Source organism: Chanodichthys erythropterus, chromosome 12 (genome assembly GCF_024489055.1).
Source record: "Chanodichthys erythropterus isolate Z2021 chromosome 12, ASM2448905v1, whole genome shotgun sequence".
NCBI classification, from domain to species: domain Eukaryota; kingdom Metazoa; phylum Chordata; class Actinopteri; order Cypriniformes; family Xenocyprididae; genus Chanodichthys; species Chanodichthys erythropterus.
The window spans coordinates 38,254,982-38,267,070 of NC_090232.1; the positions used below are offsets into that span (position 1 = coordinate 38,254,982).

At 35.0% G+C, this 12,089-nt stretch overlaps 1 protein-coding gene across 12 annotated transcripts in view; it reads left to right on the top strand.

Annotated features, from left to right (window-relative positions):
* mcf2la (mcf.2 cell line derived transforming sequence-like a) overlaps nucleotides 1-12,089 on the top strand; it is an 87,733-nt gene that overhangs the window by 49,776 nt on the left and 25,868 nt on the right. For all 12 annotated transcript variants that reach the window (XM_067402940.1, XM_067402945.1, XM_067402942.1 and 9 more), the window contains exon 4: nucleotides 3,969-4,059. In XM_067402940.1, the coding sequence (XP_067259041.1) occupies nucleotides 3,969-4,059 (91 nt within the window). The remainder of the gene's footprint in view (nucleotides 1-3,968; nucleotides 4,060-12,089) is intronic.

Sequence of the window (12,089 nt, forward strand, 5' to 3'; positions counted from 1 at the left end):
ATTCCAAACATTTCTAAGATAAATGTCCCAATCTCTGGAATATGGTTTAAAGTCCAGTGATGATGAAGGATTTGAAATGTCATGGAAGTTCGTTGGTGAAAAAGTGTGGGAACAAATTACAGAGATAATCCTATTAGCATTAGCATTAGCATTTTATTTATTCATATCACTGTACTGTAGATGAGAGAATAGATGAAAAATACTGTATGTTGGTTGTTTGTTTTAGTTCTTGAATTGGACAGAAGGGGGCAAACTAGTGCATTCCCATTGTAACACGCGTCATGCTGTTTGCAATTCAATGACATGACTGCCTGCTTGTGTGCGTGTGTGACTGCTACTTCATTAATATTCATCATGCATATTCAATTAGAATGTGTGATTATGTACATGGTTAACAAGGTAATCTTAATAGTTTTACATATGCATTCTTGGTTTGTGAATAATTTGAATACATGTGATTCTCTGGGAAATACATTATTATCAGTATTATTATTGACTTGTAGATTCCATCATATCATTAAGTAACCTAGAGATGTTGAATTAATTTGCATGTATATAATTTATTTATTGAATATTAATCCTTGTGAAAGTTCAGTAGTGCATTGATCTGTTTGCTGATCCTGTGAAATCCTCTTTAATTTAACACACCTTGTTAATATTCTAATGAAAGAAATTCTGGTCCTTTGCTTTCCATCACTCTCTCTGCATCTCTTGTTTCCCCATTATTCCCATGAGAAACAGAGAGAGGGGGTGATTGAGTAATTAGATGGATTTCTTCATGCTGAAAATGGCTGATGGGGTTTTAATTTGGTTCTGATTTGGTGAATGAGAGGAGTTCAGGAGCAATATACAGCAGCTCATGGAAGAAAGAGATGAATGTCATAAACCCTCAAGAATGTGCTTTAGTCATATTTCAACACAAAAGAATGTAATAGGGAATTATGTTTTACTTTTTGCATCATGACATTATTTTCAGTTAAGTACATTAAGCCCCAAAGTTCTAAGCATTAGAATGCAATAATAATAATAATTCTCAGTACTGTTTTGTGAAGAAAAAATGAAATCGTAAAAGGATGTAAATATATTGGAAGTATTTCTTACTGCCTTGAATTAATTTAAAAAAAAAAAAAAAAACATTATGCTACTGATCTGGACACATTACAGAATCAAGGAAATGTGCTTGAAAATAATGCCACAATCCTTTTATTTTATTTTATTTTGTATTATTTTTAATTTTATTATTATTATTATTATTAATTTTAAATAAAGTTTTTGTTTAATTTTTATTTTTATTTTTTTTTTATTTTAAATATAACCTCAATATTTTTGTGTAAAATTAATCAAAAGATTTGTGAGACATTGCCCTGAATTTGCTCTGTGGTTTCTGACAAAACTTCTACAATATTAAATGTAATATTCTATTAAATTATATTAACAATTTACAGTCAAACCCAAATATCTTGCGGTTATATTTTTTTGTTCACATGCAAATGCACTCTATTGAATATCTTCATCCCATTGTTCACTCAAAGCACACAGCTATCTAAAATTTTAAAAAATAATAATAAAAATATATGAAGAGTTTGGTTCCAAAACGCGATAAACGCCATTTTCAAAAAAATTGAGTTTCCGCCAAAATCAGTATTGTATCTGGTCGGTATTGAAAAGTCATTTATTAATTTTGCGCAAAATGCGATATCCGTTGTGTTATTCTGTCATGTTTTCTCCCTTTCTTTCCAAAACGCAACAAACGCCAGTCTCACTTCTCTGCAGAACGCGATATATCCGCTCAACCAATCACAGCGCACCATTCCATGCACTGTAAACAGTAATGGCGGCGCTCTGAATACACCCCGCATCCTTTATCTACTTTGTACTTTGTGATCAACAAAAACAGAAAAATTAATAATTTCGATGAACATTGCTGAACCTGTGGTGCTTTCTGCGGTGGGGAAGAAACGCAAGCCATCGAAATCATTTACGTGAGGAGATTAAGAAGGCGAGGCACTCGAGCCGGGAGGAGGAAAAATGCCGGCTGTTGCTTGTTTCACGACAGCATCAAATTTCTATCACGCTCCCTAAACTGAACTGTTTATTTTAACCATGCGGTGACGCCAGATACGCCTTGATCGGTAATGACAAACAGAGACATAATTCATTTATAAGATTAACAAGATGACTCGTTGAATTCATTTTGGGAGCGACGAATGAATGTATTTTTAGTCAAATGCATGTACATAAGATTAGTATTGACAAAGTTCAGAGGCTGTCATATATGTGAATTAACTTACTTTCAATATGAAAAATAACTTTTATATTGATGGATTAATTGCATTTTGAAAAAAAAAAAATCAAAACAAAAAAACGTGTCATGCATTTAATGCATTTTGGGGAAAAAATAATAAATTTTTATAATAAACCTTTGAAAATCAAAATCTAGATTTGAATTTTTAATGTTTTTATAACCAAAAGATGCTATGTGAAAGTTTGAAACAGAAAAGAGTGGTTTTCATTTTGCCAATTTCTTGGTAAAGAAAACACCTTTTTACTCAAATTAATCAAAATGGATTTATAGCGTTTTGGAACCAAACTCTTCATATATTGCTTGTCACTCTTAATACAATGCACTAACAACACAGAACAATAATTAAAAACAGTAATAGACAAAGCACCAATATGACCATAAATCATGTGCAGTGAAGCACCCAATGGCTTTAGAACCCCCTATAAGCCTTTGAATGGAAGGTTATAATTACAATGATGATTGTAATCAGATTTCTGATCTTTATTACTTGCGGACACTCAAGGTCATCAGTCAATGTCAGTGCAGATCTGCACCGGGGCTTTTTCAGCTGATAAGACCCCTACATCCCTCTCCTTTCTCTTACCCTCCTCTATGAAAGGAGTGGAGAACAAACGTTACTCAGGAAAAACAGCCGAAGGTTGAAAGGGGGGACAGGGGAGGTGGGAATGAGAGGAGAGGAAAGGGATGGGAGTGTGAAATTCGGTGGAGAAGGCGGGAGCGGTAATGTGAGCCAGAAAAAGAGAAACACAATCTGTATGTCACTGTAATGGCGGCAGATTTGATACACGAGCATCTGCAGTGCCAGTTTCTATTGGGAGGAGCTTTCATTATCAATCAACACCTATCTCACACCCACCTTCTGTATTAGCAATTCAAGCTAGACTCCGAGTCTCTGTCTGTCAGCGCTCTCCTGAGTTCTGATTGGTTGAGAGGGAGCACCTGATGCTGCACGATTGGTTGCTGTAGAGGGGGAGGCAAAATGTAGCAGCTCTCCCGGTCTGTGCCTACGGTGGCACTCATTCAAATGGAACCATAAACAGAGGGGATGAAAGCAAAGGTGCACTGAAGAGAAGAAAGAAACCGAGGGAAAACCATCTGTGTACATCGAAATCTGCTGAAGGACACTTGGAATATCAGCATTAGGGGTAGATTCTGCACATTCAAACTGGGTTTTTTTCAGGAGTGTGTAATTGGATTTTTCAGCTGCCTCGGTCACTAAAAAGCAGCTTGATACTGCTGGCGCGGAGAGCTGCCGTTTTCCATGGTGATGGACGTAGCAACCAGCTCAGCATCTCTGCGCTACGTTGCCACGTTTGCATTCTGGGCTAGTGCACTCCAACGTACGTCTATGTGTATTAATACGCCTTTGGATATATTTTGCATTCATCATGGGTGTTAGGGGGCAAATGCTGATGTGTCTTTATGAATAATAAGAAATAACGGTTTGCAGTATACAGAGTGCTGGCTAATTTGTCAGTCTGATGTGTAAGGACGACTGCAGTGTGCTTGCTAGTTATTAGAGAACTGGTTAATGATGCCTTTTAAGGCATGTGACATCTTCAGTATGTCAATGTTTATGATTTTTGGAAGTGTGTGTGTGTGCGAGCGTGCGTGTGTGTGTGTGCCCTTGCTGCCATGGTGATGGTGTCTCTCTGATTTTCAGTCTCAGCTCGACGGGGGTCGGCTTCATCCTGGTCATTGACCGCCGGCAAGACAGATGGGCATCAGTGAAGGGGACACTGCTGCGGATCGCGGTGAGCACACAGTTGTGTGTGTGTGTGTGTGTGTGTGTGTGTGTGTGTGTGTGTGTGTGTGTGTGTGTGTGTGTGTGTGTGTGTGTGTGTGTGTGTGTGTGTGAGAATAAAAATAAGATGTGCATGTGTGTAAATATGTATATTGTTACACTCAAAAATATGAACTTTCACTGTTGTTAGTTTCACTCAAACATCCTTGTTCACATTACTTAAACTACATGAACTTAATTTATCTGAGTTGTTTCTACTAAAAATGAGTATTGTCAGCTTAAGTGTTTCAGTCAACTTAACATTGCTAAATGAAACGCACAAACTGTTGTTGATGCAAGTTATTTTTTGTTTACCTTATGTAATAAACTTTTATAAATTCAACATAACATTATTAAGTAAACTGCACATATAAATATGTAAGGGTGACAAATTCAAATGATTTGTATTTACTCAAAGAAATTTTGTCAGCTTTACTTGAATTTCTTTTGTTCATACAACTAAATTGTTATTTGTACAAATTTGTGACACTGCTTTTTTTTAAGTAAATACAACAATTCATTTTTTTGAGTGTAGAAAACATCATACTTTTATATTTTAAGGGATAGTTTACCAAAAAAAAATATATATATATATATATATATATATATATATACCGTTCTATTTACTCACCCAAACCTGTGACTTACTGTTTGTGGAACACAACTTAAATGTCTCAATGTTTTGTTTTTTCTATACAATGAAAGTCAATGGGGTTCAGTATTGTTTTGGTCCCGACAAAAACTGTTCTTAAGAATGTATTATTTTGTGTTCCACAGAAGATAGATACAAGTCATAAGTTTTTTCTTATGTAATTTCATAAGAAATTACATAAGGATGATTAAATAAAAACAAGAATTTTCATTTTTTGGTGAACGTTCCCTTTAAGAGAATTCCACACTGCAATTAGTTGCAGTAGTTTTGTCTTATTTTCCAGTACAAATATCAACAGCAAAGTTACTTGACATATAAAGTCTTGCTCAATTAAGTGACTTAATATATGCTTAAAACAAGAACAAAATATCTGTTTTAAGTGTAAAGTCACTTAGGTTTGATACAAAAATAATATTTGTTAACTTGTCATTTTGCTAATTGTCTTAAATTAAGAATGTTAAGCTATTTGTACTTGTAGGAAAAAATGCAGCGCATATGTTTCAACACTCCAAGATGAAATGTCTTTGTGTCCATGTGAATGAGGAAACTTTTTGCGTGTGCATGTGTGTGTTGTTTTTTCCATGCTGTATGAAGAATAGGAGCTGACTGGCAGGTGCCTTAAGGCTGTATATGCGGATTAGTCGGAATTTCAGCGTTATTCCAAATCGGAGGGCATCTAAACAAGGCCCTCGGTTCTTTTCATAGAAACAGTAAATATTTAATCCACCACAGAGACGTCTAGCACACCACAGCACTGCATGCTGCAGACATCCACAACAGTGTAAACACAGCACACTGAAAGCACAAACGATCTCAAGTTATGTTCAATCAACAATAGCAGCTGTTCTTCATTAGCTGGTTTTAAGTGTGGATTGTAGTGATCATCAGTGCTATTATGCTCCTGGTTAACTCTTCAGTCTGTCAACAAGTGTTGTGGCCACAGGCAGTGAGCGTGTGTATGATGGTCAGTAGGGGAGAGGTCACTGTGCTAATCAGATTAACTGTGTTTAATTGGGTCAGTGCTCAAAAATGCTACTGGAGGTGATCAATTTCACTGCTTCAAACAAAAGCAAAATGTGGAAGTTATGCCAGCACTGAAATTGAGAGAAAATTTGTCTTGACTCTTTGTCTTTGAATTGCAGTGCAAACAAGGCAGAAATTATAGAAACAACATGCTTTGGTTGTTGTTTTATTGCTGTTAGTGTTATTATTGGCATTATTAATGAACTTTATTGCTGTAGGGGAGGTATAATACAGCAGTGGGAAACAAGTGCTAGTGTTTTGTGAGGATTGCAGGACTAAGAGGCGAATGTCAGATTTTTTAGTGGCTCTTTAACTATCTCTCACTGATGTGTTATTTCATACAGAAGTGAGATTATATAAATTTCATTAGCATAAATATTCATTGAATATTTATTTGAAATATGAGTCTTTTGGAACATTATAAACGTCTCTAGGGGTGTGACAAGACAGGTGTCTCACAAGATGAGACGAGACTCGAGATTGAATTCACGAGACGAGACAAGATTTTTTTACACTATTTTTAAGAAATCCTCAATGGCGAAATACATGACTAGAAAAAAATATTCTGCAGGTGTATTTGAAATGTTTTAACTAATCATCTTGTAATGAATGACATTTCAGTTCTACTTTCTTAGTGTGAATTATCATATGCAGTAAAAGACAACAATACTCAAGTACTGTAAAAGGTTTTGCCACAAACTCAACTGACTGACTTCTCTTCTGTATGATTTCAATCTCTTCAGACCTTACTGTACATGATTTATGAGCTTCTACAACTTTAGACCTCCTAACTGAACTCCTTTCCACAAACTGATCATAGAAATAAAACGGTATAAATTAAAATGTTTACACTTTACAATAAGGTCTCATTTATTAACATTAATGTATTAACCAACACCAACTAACAATAAGCAATATATTTGCTACAGCATTTATTCATCTTTGGTTATGTTAGTTAATAAAAAGTCATTCATTGTTAGTTCATGATAGTTCACAGTGCATTAACTAATGTTAACAAATGAAACCTTATTGTTTGTGCTTAATAAGATTAAGAGAAAACTGTTAGTCATTTTTATAGTAACACTTTACAATAAGTGCAACCATAATCGCACTCTCTCAATATTCAAAGTGCAAATAAAACCAAATTTTTCTTTGATACAGACCTAAGAGATGGTTACATCTACACTGCCCAGCCTAAAATAGCTTTCATATTGAGAGATATTTGCGTGCATCAGGGAGCCGCTTTCAAAATGCGGGGTATTGAAATGTCGTTTGAATGCGCGCGTGCGTTTACTTTCACTTTCAGCGATTGCGCTAAAAATATGGAGCGGCGGCGACCGTTATCCACCTGAATTTAAATGTTTTTAATTTAAACACAAAGCAAAAGGACAGTGGAACGTGACACGAGATCTCGTCACACCCCTAGTCTTTACTATCAATTTAATGCATCCTTGCTTTATAAAAGTATTCATTTCTTTAAAAAAATCTTACAGACCCCAAACTTTTAAACAACAATGAAACTTGGTTTGGTAAACAAGGCTCAGTTTAACTGGTAACTTGGGTTGCAGTAGTTGGACAGACTGTTTATTATAACATGTAATGAATGACTGATTTTATTTGTAAAGATGATAGCTGGTCTAAAGCGACTAAATGAATTATTCACTTATTTCACGTCACTCTTACATTAGGGTCCATTTAATAGTGTAAATGGATAGTGTTACTAAGTGATAGTAATGAGCAACATGCACTTAATATTTAATTGTGTCATTGAAAAGTCTGTAGATGCTCATTGTGACTTGGTCACTGTACACTCTTAGGGGGAAAAAAAGGTTCAGTGGGGTTCTATAAAGATCCCAAGGGTTCTTGACTGAGTTTTAAAGAACCTTTTGAAAGGTTCTATGTGAGGAGAAATGTCTTAAAAGATTGCATAATACTTTCATGTTTACCAAGTTATTTCAATTTTTCTCATGATAAAGTATGTTTACAAGCTGCTTAATTCATGAAATTTAATCAAAGTTGTAACTGAATTAAAACAAAATGATTAGTTAATGAATTAACTAAATCCATAAACTGTTCTGATGATGGGAACCCCTAAAAGGATCTAAATATGAAGCACCTGACAGAACCCTTTAACGTTCTATATAGAAGCTTTTCTTCTAAGAGTGTATGTTTAAAGTACTCTAAAACGTCAGACAGTAATTATGAGAGTCAAACTTTTGTCTTTTTTACAGGCTTTAATGTATTCATGACTTCATATCTGAAGTATTTTGCATATGATGACAAAATTTGCCATATCAATGTGGCCTTTTGTTCAAAAGTTTGGGGTCAGTTAGATTTCTTTTTTAAAAGTATTTATTTAGTTCTTTTATTCTTAATCAAAACTCCTTTTATACAGCTTTAGGTTGCTTCATCAATAGAAGAAAAAAAAAAATATATATATATATATATATGTATATGTATATGTATATGTATATATATATATATATATATATATATATATATATATATATATATATATATATATATATATATATATATATATATATATATATATATATATATATATATATATATATAATGTGTGTGTGTGTATATATATGTTACCACAAAAAGCATTTTCCTTAAATGGAGCTTTTAACCTTGCTGTTCCATAATGTTTTCTACTACACATACAGTAGTTTCTCTCTCCCTCTCATTTTTCCTTTCTTCTCATTCACCCTCTCTCTCTCTCTCTCTCTCTCTCTCTCTCTCTCTCTCTCTCTCTCTCTCTCTCTCTGTGTCTCCTCACACACACTGGCACACACAAGCACTTAATCTACTCCTTTCTTTCTCTAACCTCCGTCACAGCACATATGGCTAATTGGTAATGGTTATCAGCAGTGCAGCTGGTGTGGAACGGCCGGAGGAGATTTTCCTACACGTGTCTGGAATCAATACAAAATATACAAAGTCCTAGTAACATACATACATAATAATTAATTCGAAATGAAGTCCATTGTGTGCTGTAGTCCTAATTGGTAATATTCACACAAATACATATGAGGTTGCTTCACAAATGAGCAAATTAAGAACAAAAAAGTCATCATGTATCATGGAGGGAGTGTTGGCGTTTGGGTTTGCTTGTGCTGTGTGTTAGATGTGCTAATGATGTGCTTAATGTTTTTCATTTATAGCATAATTGCAAGTGTGTTCATCACTTTCTTCATTTCTTTTAACATGTAACAAAATCCCTTGTGCACGTTATTAGAATTGGTACTATTAATCGATTTGCATTTAGATTTGTGCAATTTTGTGCGTTCTACAGCATGCACCAATGAACAAAGAAGTGTGCTGGAACTAGTCCCCGTATGGCCCAATCTAATTCACTTAAGGAAATTTTAATGTGTGCTAATGCATGCTAATGTATGATAATTGGGCACAGATAAACATCTTCCCCAATGTAGCTAAATTGAAATATTGTACTATCCTTGTAATATTTGCAATGGATGACCAATGATCGTCCCCCAAAACATACAAATAAACTTTGTACATTTTATATTATCATCTCATGATCATTATTTGTCATACACTTCCTAAAACATAACATAAGATTTTTATGTATGTTTCACTTTTATTTAATGTCATTAAGGGGTATATGTACAGCATTGTTTCCACAATGATTAATAAATAAATTGAGACACTAAACAGCTGATGAGTGAAAAAAACAAGCATTTAATACGCTTTAATAATTTCATCCAGTGGTGGAACGCTTCAGCCTCCAGACCAACCAGCTTTGTTTGGAGGTCTTTTATTATGGTGCTGCTGGTCATGATTTTACTGCCGCTAAACATTTCCTTTCTTTGACCTGAAAGCATGGATGGCCATCTCCCTTCAGTGCTCTCTCTGGCGTCTCAAGGGAGCTTGTTAAGAGGCTTGTGTGTTGAAAGACAGGAGAACGTCTACCCAATGACATCCGCAGTAAAAGGGAAAAAAAAATCCCCATCCATTTTTACCCTACGGGTAGAGTCTTTGAAGTGGCCTATTCCCAGACTTTATTTTATTTATATATATATATATAATATATATAATATATGGATCAGGCAATGTTTTTTGTAATGGATAATCAGAAGTTAAAGCTGTATAAAATGCATTTCATTCCAATCTGACATACACTCTTAAAAATAAAGTTTCTAACGCAGCGATGTCATAGAAGAACAATTTTTTGGTTCCCCACAGAACCTTTCAATGGACAGTTCTTAAAAGAACCATATAATAACATTTAATAATCTAAAGAACCTTTTGTGCAATGAAAACACAATGCGATGAATGTTAAAAGTTCTTCATATTTTTAACAGCGTATAGCAGCTATTTACATTTTAAAACGTCTGTTCATCCTATGCTATACTTTTTTTTTATAATAATGATCAGTGCTTTTAACAATTATTTTGAGTTTATCCATGAAGATCTACTGTGATTTCAATTATGCTCTAAAAAATAAAGGTTTCAAAAGATGGTTTTCACAGCTATGATAGAACCATTTTACTAATGAACCTTTCAGTGAACAGTTCTTAAAGAACCATTTTTTCTTAGTGTGAAGGACATTTCAATGATCTAAAGAACTTTTTCCACTATACAGAACCTTTTGTGGAATGGAAATGTTGTCTGGATGTTAAAGGTTCTTCATGAAATCATTGATGCCAATAAAGCTTTATTTTTAAGTATATATCAGCTAAACCTGCCCGTACATGAGACAAGCTGACAAGTTAAACCATTTATAACTGTTTTAGGTGCTTTTCAGTCATGAGAACTGCTTTATGCCATCTGTATTTTCTCCTGATGCTCACTCACTTCATCAGTGTTTTGTACCCTGTAAGTGTGACTGCAGCCTCATGATATCAGGACACACCTCATTGGGTTCCTCACGTCCATCCACGGTTATTAAGAGTGAAACATGCTGATCAGGAGGAATTTCACTTGTGACATTGAGCTGTACATAACAAGGTATAAGGTTAGTCCTGGGGTGAGAGATGAAAGGTGAAAGGTCCCTGAGGTGAGCATTAGGGTCAATGGGATTAAATTCTTAGCTATATATTGGAATGTTTTTGGTTTTGTTGGAAATAACACACCTTAATGAGCAGTATTTCTCTGCACTGCTAGCTCATTTTACTATCCAATTTAACCAAAAAAAAGTAATTGAATTAGAATTGTGTGTATTGAATTAGGAAATGCAGTGAGTGTGTGGACTGGAGATTTGTGTGTGTGTGTGTGTGTGTGTGTGTGTGTGTGTGTGTGTGTGTGTGTGTGTGTGTGTGTGTGTGTGTGTGCGCGTTAATTGAATTCCACGTGCCACGTGTCTGATTAGTCTGTGGTATATCAGTGTCGTGGCAGCTGCTCCCTGGAGACACGGTTTCTCCAGCTCCTTACACACACACACACACACACATATACTCACATATGGCTTTCCCAGGAGAACATTGAGTTACACCCCCATAAATGCACATAGTAATTCCTTTCTCTGTCTCACACTTGTTCTCACTCTCAGCATCCTGTTATATTCCTGTTTCATTTCTGGAAAGTGTGTAGTGTGTGAGAGTCATGTTTGTCCCATCCATACATCCATCCAAATTTGTACTTGTGTATGTATTAGGGATGCAACGATATAAAAAATTTGGCAGATACCAATAATTCTTTATATTTGAAAGCCGATAACCGATATATTGGCCGATAAATCTAAATTAAAATTTTTGACAGACTTGCACTGCACATGTTGTACTTAACTGTATTTTCTGTTTTGAAGTGACTACGATCATATATATATATATATATATATATATAAAATATGATAGATTTATATGACCCATCAGCATCCTTTTACTCTAGATATCATTATCAGCATCGACAATGTTTTGCAATTGACTGTGTGCAGACAAACACTACTGCAGTCCTCACACAAATACACATGCACACACACACACTCACACATAATAATAATGGCTTGAGTAAGCGATTATGGGGGAAGGGAGGGTGACCACATTTTCACTACAACATGGTGAAACACCATTATATTAATGAGGAAGATTCCTGCGTAAATGTTGTTTTTAATGACTGCATCATATTTGGAAAAACATGGGGTGTGTGTATGTAAATACATTCACTTCAGTTTCTGAACGAAACGAGAACGATGGTGTGTTATCTTGTAATTGCAGTCTTTATGAGAGGCCCAAGGCAGTCGTGTAATACAATCACAGACACACAGCGGTTTACTAAAGCTTCCTAAAAGAGGAGCTGTGTTGGTCACATCTGCTTGAATGAGCTTTAATGGAGGGCTCAATAATGGGGCGTGTTTC